The sequence below is a fragment of the Pyrus communis genome, chromosome 11 (genome assembly GCF_041283825.1).
Source record: "Pyrus communis isolate YQ-2024b chromosome 11, ASM4128382v1, whole genome shotgun sequence".
NCBI classification, from domain to species: domain Eukaryota; kingdom Viridiplantae; phylum Streptophyta; class Magnoliopsida; order Rosales; family Rosaceae; genus Pyrus; species Pyrus communis.
In genome coordinates, this window is record NC_142575.1 from 5,637,105 (window position 1) to 5,653,414 (window position 16,310).

General features: G+C 37.8%; 2 protein-coding genes and 2 pseudogenes across 4 annotated transcripts; 1 reads left to right on the top strand and 3 right to left on the bottom strand.

Annotated features, from left to right (window-relative positions):
- Positions 1-2,628: 2,628 nt before the first annotated feature.
- LOC148692749 (uncharacterized) lies at positions 2,629-5,228 on the bottom strand. The gene is made up of 2 exons (XM_088678939.1): positions 2,954-5,228; positions 2,629-2,843 (listed from the first exon to the last, which is right to left on the bottom strand). The coding sequence occupies exons 1-2, from the start codon at positions 3,801-3,803 to the stop codon at positions 2,812-2,814; spliced, it is 882 nt and encodes a 293-aa protein (XP_088535065.1). The 5' UTR covers positions 3,804-5,228; the 3' UTR covers positions 2,629-2,811.
- Positions 5,197-7,424, bottom strand: LOC137743142 (uncharacterized; annotated as a pseudogene). The gene is made up of 2 exons (XR_015952880.1): positions 7,051-7,424; positions 5,197-5,602 (listed from the first exon to the last, which is right to left on the bottom strand). The product of XR_015952880.1 is annotated as an uncharacterized LOC137743142 (transcript).
- A 1,705-nt stretch (positions 7,425-9,129) lies between these two features.
- LOC148692750 (uncharacterized) lies at positions 9,130-10,057 on the bottom strand. Of its 2 annotated transcripts, XR_015952980.1 has the most exons (5): positions 9,948-10,057; positions 9,775-9,852; positions 9,556-9,664; positions 9,293-9,455; positions 9,130-9,191 (listed from the first exon to the last, which is right to left on the bottom strand). XR_015952980.1 is itself a non-coding variant. In XM_088679092.1 (4 exons), the coding sequence occupies exons 1-4, from the start codon at positions 9,961-9,963 to the stop codon at positions 9,353-9,355; spliced, it is 306 nt and encodes a 101-aa protein (XP_088535218.1). In that variant the 5' UTR covers positions 9,964-10,057; the 3' UTR covers positions 9,213-9,352. The 2 variants fall into 2 exon arrangements, 1 of the variants encoding a protein (XP_088535218.1); XM_088679092.1 differs by lacking the exon at positions 9,130-9,191 and having other exon boundaries at positions 9,213-9,455.
- A 3,257-nt stretch (positions 10,058-13,314) lies between these two features.
- Positions 13,315-14,166, top strand: LOC137743880 (18.5 kDa class I heat shock protein-like; annotated as a pseudogene).
- The last annotated feature ends 2,144 nt before the right edge of the window (positions 14,167-16,310 follow it).

The following is a 16,310-nucleotide window of genomic DNA, read 5'->3' on the forward strand; positions in this document are numbered from 1 at the left end:
GCTTCGAACGGAATCATGTCCACAGACTTGCTTGGTACCCGATTCAATATATAGTTTGCAGTCTTCAGTGCTTCTCCCCAAAGAAACATTGGAAGCTTTGAATGTGCAAACATGGATCTGATCATGTCTTTTAGGGTTCGATTCCTTCGTTCAACAACTCCATTTTGATGAGGAGTCCCAGGTGTAGTATACTGAGCCACGATGCCATTTTGTTCAAGATAAGTTGCAAAAGGTCCTTTGTGTTGTCCAGCCTCAGTGAACCTGCCAAAATACTCACCACCGCTATCGGATCTCACAATCTTAATGTGTTTTTCCAGTTGTTTTTCAACTTCCAATTGAAAGGTTTTAAAACAGTGCAAGGCTTCAGTTTTTTCAGAAATAAGGAAAATATATGCAAACCGTGAAAAATCATCAATGAAGGTTATGAAATATGATTTTCCACAGATGGTTTTAATTGGAAAAGGTCCACAAATGTCAGTGTGTATAATTTCTAATAGACATTGGCTACGGTTTGACCCTATTTTCCTAGTATTAGTGAGCTTTCCCTTAAAACAGTTAATACACTCTTTAAAGTTGCTGAAATCAAGTTGTGGCAACAAGTCTTGTTTTGTAAGTGTGATGATCCTTTCTTTAGAGATGTGCCCCAACCTTTTGTGCCAAAGCATTGAGGTTTTTGCATGAGAGAGCACTTGTTTAGAACCAACACTTTGAACATTAAAACATTCAATCTCATAAGTACAATTCATTTGCCACATATCAACCTTGAGATTAGCTTCACCAAGCAATTTATTCGAGTCATTTGAATGGAAAAACTTTACACTTTGACTGTCACCCACAAATGTAAAGCCGGACTTAACTAACTTAGATGCAGAAATTAAATTCCTTCGCATGGAAGGTACATAATGTTAGAAATGTGCTCTAAAACCAATCATATGATGATACTTTATGGACATTTCACATGTTAAACTAATCTAGTTTAATGTAAAGGGCAAAGATTATTGTTTGAGCCGTCTCATATAAATGTTATATGCTTAAACGATAAGTCCAAGGAATATGTGATTGGAAGAATGCGATCTAAAGAAGTTAGATTCATGAGACCATTCTTTCGTTGACACATCCTAAACGTTCCTGATCATAGGATTGTCAATTGGGCATTGACAGTCCGTTAAGATCAGTATGTGCTATGTCTTCTCTCAGGGAGAGTGACTAGTCTCGAGTCATTGGTGTGTGTGACATCAAGACAAGTACGTAGGTGCTCAATAGAGAATGAGTTCACTGAACACGATCAACGAAGAGTTCTCATATTCATGTCACATGAGAACTCATGGTTGGGATAATGCAAATTAGTCTTTTGACCTGAGGCATCACAGTTGTCTTGTGGTTAGGTCCTTAATCTTTGATTATGTCAAAGTCACTCCATCAGGAGGGTGTCCACGGCATCGTTGGGGTTAAGCCACTTAGCCATGGAGACAAGTGAATGCGCAACAAGGGATCTCTAACCTTCAAACTGTTTGAGGGAGAATACTCTATGATATGATTTAGAATCTCTGGCCAGAGTATGAATGAGATTTAGGAATGTATTCCAAATCACATTCAAGGTAATCATATAAGCACAAGACTTACATTGGATAGTAGACATGAATAAACTATCAAACCAAACAATGTGGTCAAGAGTATTGTATTAGAGAAAGACCGTATTGCATTTGTAATCCTAAAACTGAATAGGTTCTCCACCTCTTCTGATTAGCTTGGGTAACCATGACATGCTGCTAGGCGTCAACCATGGTTTGTGGAAGCCCTAAAAGTGTATTATCACTAACGGGAGAATTGAAAGTAAGTTTCAATTCACAATCGATTTGAAAGAGTTTGAATCGCCCACTGCCTCGCTAAAAGGAACCTAATGGATCGTACACCGTGTAAGGTAGAGAATGAAGATTCAACGGAGATGAGTAAGAATAATTAAATGGTTTAATTATTTATGGCAAGGATTAATTAATATGATTATTAATCAAACGAATAAGTTCGTTAAAAGACCACGGGATAGTTTTGGACCTTAAGGCCCAATGGGCTTCGAACGTCAAGTCCATTGACTTAAGTTGTGTGACAACTTAATGAATAATGATTCACAAAGGCCCAAATAGCCCAATAAATCCCATGTTAAAGAATGAGTGGTTTTGGACTTATTTACAAGTTTGCCACTCAAATGAATTAAGGAATAAGTATGACTTTATAGCCAAAATTCATTAAGGGTAATTTTTGGGGAAAGGATGAGAACACAAGCTCTCTTTTCTCTCTAAAATTTCAGCCACCTTGGAGGGATCATCTAGCAATCAAACTCCTCCAAGGTCACTCATTTCTTCTACAATATGCCTTGGTGTGGAGACTTAGAGGTTTTCAATTTTGGGAACTTGGAGAAACCTTTTCATCCATCCAAATCCATGGATCTAAGATGCAAGGAATGAAGGCCCTCTCTTTGGGTGATTAGCCTTTGCTTATGCAAAGAGGAATCTACAAATGTATTGATTTCTCAACTCACTTTGTTTTGAGTTGAGTCTAGATTCACCTATCTACTAGGCTTTGAAGTTCATGGGTTAAGTTTTGTTTTTTAGTGCATATAAACATGATTCCGCCTTTTAATTGTTAATTGCATGTTGTTGATGTTGCTCAAATGAACTTGTTTTTCACAAATTTTCCTTCACATAAAGTACTGGACTTAATTCTAAAATAAAGCTAGAGGAAAGAACTAATTTGACACTTCCTATGGATTCGACAGCAACTTTGCTCCCATTCCCCACATAGACATTGTAGACTTCATTGTTTATCACCCTTGTTTTTGAGAAGCCCTGCAAGGAATTGGTTATGTGAATAGAACAGCCCGTGTCAAACCACCAACTATTAGGAGGAATGTAAACTAGATTGGACTCAACACATACGAAAACATTTATTTCATTACCTTTCTTAACAAGCCAATTCTTGAAGCCATTGCAATTCTTTCTTAAGTGACCTGTCTCTTTGCAAAAATAACACTCCTTTTCTTTCTCAGTTTCAACATTAGCAGTTTTCATTTTATGAGATCCCTTAGAGATGATGTTAGCATTTTTAAATGAAGAAGAAATTTCTTTCTTCTTCTTCTTACCAGCAGCCACGGTTGAACCTTGAGTGAAGTCCCTTTTGCGTTTTTCTCCTTGCACAAAATTTACATCCACTGATTTGTCACTCTTGAGCCGATCTTCTTCTTGTGCACACATAGTGATCAGTTCATCTATGCCCCATTTAACCTTCTGAGTGTTATATGAAACCTTGAGCTGCCCATATTTTGAAGGCAGGGAGTTCAAAGCCATATGAACTAGGAACTGATCAGTCATGGGTACTTCAAGGTCTTTCAACTTTTGAGCAAGATCAACCATCTTCAGAATGTGTTCCCTGACACTTCCCTCACCATCAAATTTCATTGAAGTAATTTGAGTTAGAAAAGTCCCAGTTTCTGCCTTGTCAGACTCTTTAAACTTTTCCCCAACTGCAGTCAAGAAGTCTTTTGCATTATCTTGTTTTGGAACACCCCCTTTAATTGATGGAGCCATTGCTTTCCTCATAATCATCAGTGACATCCAATTTGTTCTCTCCCACTTCTCAACCTTTGCCTTATGATCTGCAGTGCTTTCTGCAGTAATAGCTGCAGGTTTTTCCTCCCTTAATGCCAAATCGAGATCCATAAGGCCAAGAACCATTTCAATATCCTCCTTCCACTTCTTGTAGTTAGAACCGGTCAAGGTCTCAATATTGTTGAAATTGAGGGATGCCATGTGAGGAGCTGCAAAACCAAATATTAATTTTTACAGTTGTTAGTCATCTAAGTGTCAACAAATAGACGGAAAATGATACTTAATCCTTTCCTGACACATAATCGTATAAGCATAGTATCATCTTTGGACAGAAACCATTTATACTAGATTTGCATAGCCAAAATATTGAATACAAGGGCAATTTACTTAACTCCAACACTTTTGAGCAGATGAAGAATGTAATCTTGTCAATTCAATACTTCACTATACATTGATTCATTTGTTTAACTTGAATAAATAAACACTTTTGAGCAGATTATTATTCACTTAATACAGATGAATCACATGTTTGACTCTTTAGACAACAAGCCAAAATCAACAAACTAAACACTTTTGAGCAGATTAGGTGTTGAGATCCTTGTTTGCGATTCAAATCCTATTTGTCAGTTTGGTTTTGATAAATAGAATGTGAATCCTTAAGTTCTTCTTGGTTGAGTATTCCAGTATTGTAACCATTCTTTAAATGATCTTATCTGCACACAATAGCAAACACAACTGGAGGTATCCACAGCAATAGTTGATTACATATAGTGATTATGCAAAACAATTGTCAGTATGCAGCGGAAGCATTTTAATGACACAGGATCAAACATATATGCATGTATTTATATCGAGAGTTAACCATATATTGAATAAGGAACCCTAGCCATGTTGGGTTGGCTCTGATACCACATGTAAGCAGTATGAGAATAATAAAACTTCAACTGCATGGCAAACCAACACGACACTAGGGTTACCATAAGAATACTCGATTCAACAACTAGAGAGAAGAGCATACACTATGAGACATCAACTTACCTGGAGGTATCGCCATTGTGAAATCAACAGAAGAAGTCTTCTACTTCCAACACTCGTTAATACTCCTTACTAAGTGAATAGGGTTTTAGATATCAAGGAAGCGTTAGTGTGGAAGCAGGGACTTCAACTATTTATACAATCATTCAACGTCAAATATCCACTCGGTCCAGCCTATTAACAGAAGGAGTGGTGATCTCTATCTCAAAGAGTTTTAGTCCCATCATGACTCGATGTACAAGTGTATATCAGATAAGGATTAAAGTAGGACAGCTGCAATACCTGAAACTCCATGACTCTTATCGCATTAGGGCTCTCAAACTTCTCGTGTTTCACATAACCAGTACAACTAGTTGTGCGCTACACAAGTAGTCTAGTTATAATCTCATTGTCATTCAAACAAGGTTTTACATCCGTACTAGGGCTAGACGAATATCTCCTCCGAATCTTTCGACACCAGGGAGTCCTTAACTGTACAAATAAGATTTACATGCGCAAAAATATATGCTAGACTACGCACACAACGGAGACTGCAGATGGAAACAAGTTGTCACCCACATTTATCCAAAAATAATATACTTGTAATAGATATCCATGTAGAACATTATATTACAAAGGGCGGAGAGCGTGTTTGCGGCAAAGTAGGAACAGGTACAGCAATGTAGCAGCACAAGCAAGACGATGATTGGAACTCAACTTACCCCACACATTCACAGAAGCCTTTTCTTTTCCCTGCTGGTGTTCATGAAAGCACTTTGAAGTGAAAAAGCCATGAAATTACGAAGGCAAGGATCATGCAGGCAAGAAGGAAATTCATAATGCGGCAGCCATGCCACATGGTTTGGGTTTCAACCTGGATCAAGGGTGGTTCTGGTACTGATGCGGCTGTGGCAGTACTGCTATTTGCCTCGTTTATCTGGTCACTGGAAATGTTGAATGCAGTTACTCCACAGATCTCGCAGGTTCTGCAAATCAAATAAATAAAATTATGCTTTTTAACAGTAGGATAAAAAAAACATAAGTAGAACATGAATTGAATTGAATCACGTATGCAATCTACTGACGTCTTTACCATTAAACTTCATGCGAAAACAAGACCAAATGGAGGTAAGAAAGCAAAAGACATAGGCAGAAAATAACATGTCGGTCAGACAAGACTAGTATTTGCAACCATAACGCAACATAATGAAGAAACGTACCATGAGGATTTTGTACAAACATAATGACGTGTAACCAACAGCATACAAATATAAAAAATATAAAAGAGAATGCTATACAATCACTATAAGTGATTTCAAAGCCATCAAATCTTCTATTTCTGTTTCTGGAAAAAAGTCATGTCGTCAAGATGTCATTCCATTTGCTTACCATGATGAGTAAAATGAAATTTGAACTAGCTTGCTGTTCTTGCATATCTTCTCCTCATCCTGGTTACCAACCCAGCAAGTCTTCACCAATCCATCTATGATGTATGTATGTCATTGTATTATCATGTGATGCAGCTTATCTAGATTATATTTCCTGTAGCCTAAGTTTGGATATTTCCTTTGAAGAGGGTATAGCGTGCAAGGTCCTAAGAACTTTACCAAATTATCATCCTTGGAGTATAGAAAATCTCCCAAATGTATAAACGAAATAAACTTGTGATGGAACCAAAGAATGCAAATGCTCATCATCATTTACTAATCCATATGCATAATTTAAACATTTACATCTTTATTAGAAGCATACAGAAAAGATACATGGCACACAAGTTATCTACTTTTCGACATAGAAGCTCAATTCTTGCATACAAACACACTTCCTTTAGCTTGCATTGGACCTCGCACTTTCCACTAATGTAAATGCCACAGAAAGTGTGACTATAAAAACTATGAACCTAGAACGATGGATATCTTTGAGTTCAGATGGATTGTAATTGTGGTGACTACAAGATTGTTCTTTTACTTGATTTTCTCGTATTTCATATGAGCATACGCATTCTACTACATACGTGATCTGCCTAATTCGGCATTCCAGTAAGAAGCAAAATGATAAGAACAATTGTGACGATTACATGAAAAGAAAGAAGCTAATTAGCAAGTAATCATTCGAATAAGCTGAACTCTCGGAAGCAGGAACCTAAACACCACCAAGATGGTATCTGTTGTAACATGCCCATAGTAAGTTCATAGTTTGAAGTAAACCACATCAAAAGTGAGAGAGCTGACTCCGGGAACCAATTACATCCATGTGCTTGCACTTCAATGCAGAAACAGAACAAAATATAATCCTAAAGTTTTCGGACCATCATTAAACACTCAAGCAGAACAAATATTCACAATCCAGCAAATGGGTGTTCATAATTTCAAGCAGAAACGCCAAAAACCAAAGAAAATAATGAATATTAAGCTCAGAAAAATTTTGTACTCACGTATCTCCCTTGATCTTGAGCCAAGTCTCAGCGCATTGCTTATGAGCAGCACGCTAATCCCCCTTGCAAGAACACCCCAGGTCAATCGGGACCCCAGAGGCAGGGTCGGTCCCACCACCTCCCTCCAAACCCAGGTGGCAAATCCTGCAATTTCTCTCAACTTTACTCAAATGCACCACCTTCTTCACCTCCAAAAGCCCACTCTCCAAATCCACCTCCTCCACTGAACAATCTGACTCACAGGACTTCCTCCGGACATTGCCGGAGTCAGACATCGAGCGCCAGGACTGGTTGTCGTCGGAGTCATCCGAGACCGACGCGCCGCTGCCTCCGGTGGCCGAACGGCGGTGGTGGGTTGCCTCTGGAGCTGACATTCGTGAAACCCAGAAAGAGAAATGGCGTGAAATGGTGAAGTGTTAAAGTTGCAGCACTCGGACATCAAACATGGTGGTGTTATGGAGTAGGTGGAGATGTTTTTTCTCTATCCTCAATGAAAGTATCAATGTCTCCCTCCTCCCTCCTCCCTCCTCCCTCGATCACTGTCTTTATTTGTGTGTCAGTTTCGAGCAATGGCTTTGCTGAACGAGAGAGGGAGAGAGGGAGGAGTTCCGAAGCAAATGCGAATTATGAGAGTGGTGGGGGCAGACTGCTCCGATCAGAGATATATTTGAAGGATCACACACAGACGGAGACAAAACACAAGCAAGACTTGTTTGAGCAATATTATAAAATATAAAAAATAATAATATAATTCCAATCATAATAATCATAACGAAATTCATAACATCAATTATATATGAGATTAACATAAACAACTAGAGAGAAAGTTCGAAAAATTGATAAACTTGGAGATTGAGGCTTGCATAAATGTAATGTCCTAAAGACAGAATTTCGCCTTTACTCTTGTGCTTGTAGTTCGGTAGGCGTCCATCTTCCAGGATTCAACGATCTATAATCTGAAGTCAAAACTGACACACCCCGTCCCGAAGGAGGGCATGCTGGCCGTCACGTGAGAGTAACGTAACCATTTACACAGTACGGAAGCTTTAAAGATACAATTTCTAAGATAAAACACCCAAAGGTGAGTCCTAATTTTTGGCCATTCTGTCAGAACACCGTTGAATTTCCTCGTAGTCACCACACCTTTGCATTTCTTGAACCTGGAGGGACGCAAAACAAAGTTGAGTGGGTCAGCAAAACAATTCTTTTCCAAATCCAAACACTTCTCAAAACTTTGTAACCCCTCGCCGTAAAACAAGTATAATTTCCCAGAAAATAAACATATATACGTATGTACAAATATGCCAGACATGCTCCAAAATATGCCCTTCATGCTTGAGAATATGCCACATTAGAATCTCATAATAAATGTAAATGCTCAAGCATAATTCACATCAATAACATATAATCTGGCAGCCGGGAGTCACCTAACGTGACCTGTACGGCTGCATATAGAGCTCCAATCTCAACTCAATATCTGATTCTGCACACGAGTCGGAACCACCTAACGTGGTCTGTACGACAGGACTGGGTGTAATATATACGCTCTAGTGCTACGATCACGTGAAGACTGTGCGAATAATCGCGGGTCACCTACGAGTCGGAACCACCTAATGTGGTTTGCACGACAAGGCTTTGCACCTACTTGGATCCAAGGCGAGCGTGTGGTGCGGGTGAACATCACGTGAATGACTCTGCCTCTCTCTGGGCGGGAGCACTAACACCGGGGGTGCAGATTATGAGCTCTCTAAGCATCTCAAGCTACTATTGAATACAAACATGAATACCACTTACCTGACACTTACCTGTGCGTCCACAGCACCAAATACACATATATAAATGTATGCCGCTACTAATGCATGTGATGATAGTATTTCAAATGTAGCTTACCTGGGCCTCCTCAGCATCATGCAACAGTATGCATAATTATGGTAATGCACATATTAAAATATGATGCATATATGACAGGATATTTAATTCGTATTTCTTTTAAAATATGTTTTCTGGGAAATACATCAAGCATACGTATATATATATATATATACTGAAAAATAACTGCCCACTCACTGATCACATCGACGTCTTGTAGGTCCCTGAACCTCCCCTAGCTTGGTTACATTCTTCTTTTGTATAATTTTCACCTATACAAACAGTAACCAAATTGACATTATTTAACGCACATACACCAAACATTCGTCAATAACTTTCTCATACGTTGCTCAATTTGGGTGTATGAATATACCACGGTGATCTACACGACGTCACGAACGCGTGACAATTTTCAGAACTCAATTTGGAGCTCTCACGCGCCCCCACGCGCACTGTTCACGCGCTGCCCACGCGCGCGTCTTCTTCCTCGCGTCGCCGGACTGGTTTCGTCGGCGGTGGGTGTTTTGCCGGAATTTCTGGGTAAACTTTAAAGTGTCATAACTTCTTCATTTCTTAACCATTTTCGACGTACTATATATCAAAATGAAAGTATTGACGAGACGAACACATCCATACCTGCCTTGACCCCTAACTCGCCGTGGATTCGCCGGAAAAAGCCCCGAAAGCTCCGGCCAAACTTTGAACTTGTCATTCTCCTTGTTCTTACGTCCATTTTTCACGTAATCTATACCAAAATGAAGCCCTAATCATAATCTACCACGTTGGACTAGTTTTATGGCCTAAAAACAACGGAATCAAACTTTTCCAAAAATACGAAAATTCGGCCGGACTTACAGTTCGTGATCCCGACGTCCAAATCCTTCAAACGAAGCACTCCGAGCTTCCTTAGGACCTCACCAAGCTTCCTACAAGCTTCAAAATCCCAAAAAACATCAATCTTTACGTGTGCATGAACAGTGCACACGCACAGTGAAATTGAAATCCATGTTTTCCGAAGTGAAACTCACCTGAAATTGGTACCATCGTGTTCGTGTGGTCTTCAGGAGTACGATGGTGATCTTAGATCCTTCGTTGGTATAGTTTTAGGGTGGTTTTGTGGGTGGTCCGTGTGAGTTCGAAGGAGAGAGAGAAAGAACTGACAGAGAATGAGAGATTTGTGAGGGAGGAGAGAGAGAGACAAGATGCAGAAATGGGGGAGAGATTTGAGGGAGGTGGGATCCTACCCAATCCCCAAATCATCAAGTTACAACATATTTTACGCCCCTTAGTCCCGTTTAAGGGCATTTTCATAACTCCACGTCCTCGGAATTAAAATTCCGGGACGGGTTGTGACAAAAACACTTCAATCTTCAGATTCTGGTGAACTTCATATATTTCGTACTCTCAAGATACAACTTAGAGTTTGACTAACAAAGAATAAAAGACATTGAAGAAAACTCTTTTCTTCGATTATTTAGACATGTAGGATGTTTGAGTTTATGTAGAACTCAAGCCACCACTTTTGAAACATTGTGACTGTTGCCTAACGTTCTAACGACCAGACGCAACTCATTAATTTGAATTCAACTATAACACTTAACTCTTATTTTTCATTCGTACAAAACTTAAATATTATAATATATAATTTCTAACAAGACTTCTAAAAAACTTTGAGTTAGTAAGTTTGTGTAGGGGTGGTTCGGTATGGGATTTCAAACTAAAAATGAGATTCTGAATCTCAAATCGAAAATTTTTGGGATGAAAAATTGAAAACCAATCTTGAACCGAAATTCCGGTATTCTCAATTTTTGGAATTTCGATATGTTTACGATATTTCAGGATGGATCGGGACTGAATTTTGGATTTCGGGTTTTTGGGCTGAAAATTGAGATTTTTGGGGTGTGGGCCAAAATTTGGGCTATGAGCCTGAAATTTTATTGTACAATTTCATATCAATTGAAATTTAAGTTTTTTACCTCATATCAATTTGAAATTTCATACCAATTGAAATACCAATTTATTCATACAAAGTCCAATTGACGCTCCAATGTTTCAAACTACTTAATTTCATACTTCTATTTCTAACATATTTTATTATCAAACTACTTAAATTCAACATTCAATAAAAATACAACCAAAATAAATATATATATATATATATATTTTTTTTCGGTTCGGAATTCTCACACCATTGAATATATATTTTTCACATACTATAGATGTTCCGTATATTACTGTTGACCCTAAAAACTGCCAAGCCTACGTGGCGCATATGCCGAGTAATTAATAAGCTAACTACGTCATTCGGTTATGTGCGGGGCGTGCCAACTCTTTGGTCGAGTTCGGCCAGGGAGTAAAATATGTTGATGTGGCGTTGGGCGCGATGCTGACTTCTTGATCTTGCTACTGAGGCCGAGGAAGGAACACGTCTTAGCGTTCGGGTTCTAGAGCCTGAAGACAAGGCTGCTAGTTTTGCGAAGTTCAATTTCAAATTCGGCTTTCAATGTGCCGAATGTAATAACTTGGTAACACTTTACTTCGCCGAGAAGGCTGATGAGATGACCTTTACTAACAAAGACTTGTAAATCCTTATTGACCGTGACTTGGATAAATAACCAGTCGGTCTCGAAGCAGTGCTATCTATCCAAACTGAAGGTGTTCATCAGTCGACTGATTATACGGCTCAAATGTTGTCTATCCAAATTGAAGATATCACCGGTTGCCTTCACATTGATGTCTATCTAAACTGAAGATGTGTTCGAGAGAAGAAAAAGGGAGAGGAAAAAAATCTCACGGTTGTTGAGAAGCTTTGCGTAGGGCAATTTGTGTGTTAATTTGAAAGGGCTATCCTCGTTACAGAGTCCTTCGTGAACCATACCTTGTGAAATAATAATCATGAATTACCACTCATTATCCTCTAACTTTTGGTTAATGTTAATCATTGCGATGCATTGGACCTTTTAGTCTTCACAGTACATCACCATCTTAAATTCTTAATGTTTCAAACAGATAAAATGGCATATCCATATGCTAATCATCCAAAGTTGCATCCTTGTACCATTGTTCCACGTGGTTCTGCATGCAAACCCATTCAAATATGGAATCCATGCAACTGACTAGATACCATTTTGATTAGGATAGAATCTTAAAGCTACATGGCAAGCCCTCACATAACTCTCTTTACTGCTGCGTTGATTGTAAGGGGTTGGCAAGCAGCCAACTATGCAATCTCCTTTAATTTCTCCACAATCTGATAAAACCCTTGATTATCTGCAAAAGAATCCCATGCATAACTCTAAACTTTGTAAGCTTTGAGGATATTTTCAAGATAATTACTATGATTAAAATCAATAGTAATGCTAAGAAAAATCTCTTAATTTTCATTATCATCCGAGGGTTTCGATTGTTTGGGTCAAAAATATAAAATCGGGTCCAAACAATTACTATGTGTTTCTTATCAACTAGAGAAACACAAAAAAAATAAAATAAAAAAAAATAAAAAAAAAACATTCTTAAAATCCTTTTGGAAGTTTTTTTTTTTTTAAAGAATAATACTTGCACGTCGACCGCCGCCTAGCACCGCCTTGAGCGCCTAGAGACGCCTAGGCAACTGCCTAAATCCTTCCCGCCTTACCTGAACGATTTAGCCCAAATCGGATTGGGACTCCACCGCTGAGTGCCTAGGTCGATTTTTAGAACACTGCTTTTTATCATGACCATTAAATATAAAAAATCCAAGAGATAATATGAAGTGTAAAGATATTTGTCAAAATATGTGTCCCTTGATCTTATCTCATTAACAATATCTACTAAATATCAATAACATTTAACATCTCACGAAATAGCTTATCTAAAAGTCAAGAGGAGTTAGAGCCCAAACAAACTAATTACGTACCAACACTTATGTAATATGATGGTCATTTAGTACTCTAGTCTAGTGGAATTCCTCTTCATTTGTAAATAAGAGTTCTTAGGTTTGATTCTCGTCAAATGCGAATTCGAACCACATTATTGCTAGCTAGCCCACCTCTAGTGCAGATGATAGTTTGTTCATAAAAAAATAAAAATAAAAAAATAAAAAAAAATAAAAACAAGTAATGTGATGTGTACAAAATAATACATGAAATATACTAAAAAAACATAAAAACATTTCAGCCTAAAAAGAAAGATCCTCCACAAAGCCCCAACCAGTAGATGTTCTATACGCCATAAGATTGAAGCAAAGCTTTTTATTGTGCACCATAAGATTGGAATCTTATACCTAATTGTTTTGACCAAAAAAAAAAAAATCTTCCACACACATGCACGTGCAATAAAGCTAGTTTAGTGGAATTCTTTCCTCTCTTCTATCCCAACATTTTTTTTTTTTTTTTTTTTTGTTGAAGTCCAATTTTTTTCATTCAGGAAGTTTCTAGCAACTTCTGTTTCGTCTTCCTTGTGCTGCTTGGTTTCATGCCCTTTTTTAGTTTTCCGGTACCTGGAATTTTCTAGAAACGTCTTTGACTCCTTATAAATATGCCACTAACCCACTTCCTTCACCAACCAGTGAAGCAAAGTAAGAACTCTCTCTACCGGCTCTAATTTTGATTCCCAGGACTTTTCTCCGCATCCAAACAAAACCGCATCAAGTTTTTTCCAAAATGTCTCTCATCCCCAACTCTCGACGAGGCAGTAGCATCTTCGACCCGTTCTACCTCAACCTTTGGGACCCTTTCAAGGATTTCCCATCCCCTTCCTCCTCATCACTCTCCGCATTTCCTGAATTTTCTCGAGAAAATTCGGCTTTTATGAACACTAGGGTCGACTGGAATGAGACCCTGGAAGCCACGCGTTCAAGACGGACATTCTGGGGCTGAAGAAGGATGAGGTGCAGACAACATGGTGCTTCAGAGAGAGGAACATGAAGAAGGACGACAAAAACGACAAGTGGCACATAGTGGAGAAGAGCAGCGACAAGTTCTTGGGGAGGTTTCAGCTGCCGAAGAATGTAACGGTTGATCATATTAAGGCTGCCATGGAGAATGGAGTTTTGAGTGTGACCGTACAAAAGGCGGAGGTGAAGAAGCCTGACGTCAAAGCCAATAAAATCGAGGTTAATTAATAGTGAAATGTTGTCTACTTAGGAAATAACATTATGAAATGGAGTGCCAAAAAGAGAAGAAAAACTTGTGTGGGGCTTGACATGCCATTGGATGATGCTAAGTGGCACTACACGCCACTCATAAATTGCCATGTGTTAAACTTAAATATGATTTCTTATTTTTAGTTTTATATGAAAATAAAATTAAAAACTTAAATCATTATTTCTTAAAAAATTGAAATGGTAAAAACAAAATACACAATCCCAGTTAAATCTACCTCCATCTGCAAACCCTCCTCTTTTCTCTCGTCGGCACCAGTGATCTACAATGCCGTCAATTCTTCCTTGCTCTTCAGGCTCTCCCTTTATTAAGTCTCTCATCTCCCATCTCTCAACTCTCTCTAATGATTACTTATAACTCGTTCAATTTTACATCTATAGTCTATTAATATTTGAAAATTGGAAACGACAAACTACTGGTGGACGAAGTTGGTTTTGAGAATTGGGTTCTTCTCCAGAATTTATATGCCCTTCCTTAATAATAGTTTGATAATACATTGAAATAATGAGAAGTTTTTTTTTTTTTTTAATTGAATTGAAATAATGAGGTTAGTCAGAAACTTAATCTAGCTTTGATGGATTAATAAACCTTTGAACCAGTAATTACCTAAAATTTGCACAATTTCCCAACAGCCATGCAAGGCCGTGAGAGAGAGATAAGCTTGTGATTATTTTTTATGCGAATCATGAGAAGGCTAATGTTTGTTTGCAATGAGTCACATACATAAACACATTCGATTATTCAAAATTCGAATACATTTTTTTCGATTCCATCACTCCTGGAAGAGTTGAAACTGCTTCAGTTTTCCAGGGCAGGTGCTGCAAAAGGAGGTGGTCTTGAAATTGTGGTGAATTTCCAGCGCCCCTTGCAATTCCACCATCGCCCATTCCCGACAATCCTTTCCGTAGCTGCACTTCACTCGAATCTGCATTCCTCTCTTACCGTGTGATTGTGGCGTCCTTGAAGTTCAAGCCTTCTAACAATTTACTTTTCCATATATATATATATATATATATATATATATATATATATTATTAATTAAATTTTGAATTATGATATAAAATAAAAATAAGAAATTATACTAATGCAACAATATTTAACACATGGCAAGTTATGAATGGTATGGGACTACCACTCAGCATTGTCTAGTAGCATGTCAAGCCTCACACAAGTTTTTCTCCAAAAAAGAGAGTGATTTTGTGTAATTGTTTTTAAAATAATGACTTGTGTGTAGTTAAGTGGATACTAGTTTTGATTTACGTACGTGCTTTAAAATAATAAAATTTTCAAGTGATAGAATAATTAGAAGATAGCTTTCGTTGTGAAAATTTGGATTTAAACTTGTTAGTAAAGTTCTTTAGGTTTCATATTCAAATATAAAAGTTATGTTATTTTTCTGTTACTAGTCATTTTACCCTATATTTCTTCACGCGATGCCATGCCAAGCCCTTTTCTCACTTGTCCCTCTTCGTCTCTCTATACCTCCATTCCGTCTTCTCTCTCTCCTCTGTCTCACTCTCCATCCGCGAAACAATTTTGTGAGGCTTTAGCTTTTAAAGCTCTGATTGGATCAGTTTGAATGAAAAGTTTTAACCAAGCTTCTAAAACTGGAAAATGGATTTCTAGGCAGCAAAGGCAAGAGTCTTGCCTTAATATAAAAATACATGTTAAATGTATATTCATAAATAATATTGTTGTTAATATAAAAATACATGTTAAATGTACTTATAACAGTATTTAATAATTAGAAAAAAGAAAATTATGACAAATTTATTTTTAATTTTTAAGTTGTTAAAAAAATAGGTAGACGGATAAAAAAAAAAGTAAACAGGTACACGGTTATGGGTAAATGGGTATGGTTATTGGTATGGGTATATCCGTTTATGTAAATACCCAACAGGTAAACGGTTATGCGGGTAAAAACTTAAACGGTTATGGGTAATAACCGCGGTTACCCATCCGCGATAACTGTAGCCCATAGCTAGGCAAGACCCGTGGCGTACAATTGAATTGAGATTTGAAAGAAATGGCTTTGAGATTTGTTAGTTTGGGATATTCCTTTGGCGGTGGAAAATAGTTGTAGAGAGAGAGGGTGAAAAGGGACGATGAACAGAATAAAGGAAAGAAATGCAATTTTTAACTCACATGTAAGGGTACGTTTATGCTATTAACAGAGGGATAACGCATAATTTCACAAGTAAAAGAAGTTGTCATTGCATGATAGTGTGAGTTCGAATTTTGTTGGTGGCT

What these genes read in the sequence shown, in the direction of transcription:
- LOC148692749 (XM_088678939.1), bottom strand. Translation starts at nt 3,803, where the DNA reads ATGGCATCCCTCAATTTCAACAATATTGAGACCTTGACCGGTTCTAAC. An exon ending in GAATTGGCTTGTTAAGAAAG is followed by an intron (nt 2,844 to 2,953) that starts GTAATGAAATAA and finishes AATTCCTTGCAG; the next exon opens with GGCTTCTCAAAAACAAGGGT.
- LOC148692750 (XM_088679092.1), bottom strand. An exon ending in GGACGTCGGGATCACGAACT is followed by an intron (nt 9,665 to 9,774) that starts GTAAGTCCGGCC and finishes ATTTTGGTATAG; the next exon opens with ATTACGTGAAAAATGGACGT. An exon ending in CGAGTTAGGGGTCAAGGCAG is followed by an intron (nt 9,456 to 9,555) that starts GTATGGATGTGT and finishes AAGTTTACCCAG; the next exon opens with AAATTCCGGCAAAACACCCA.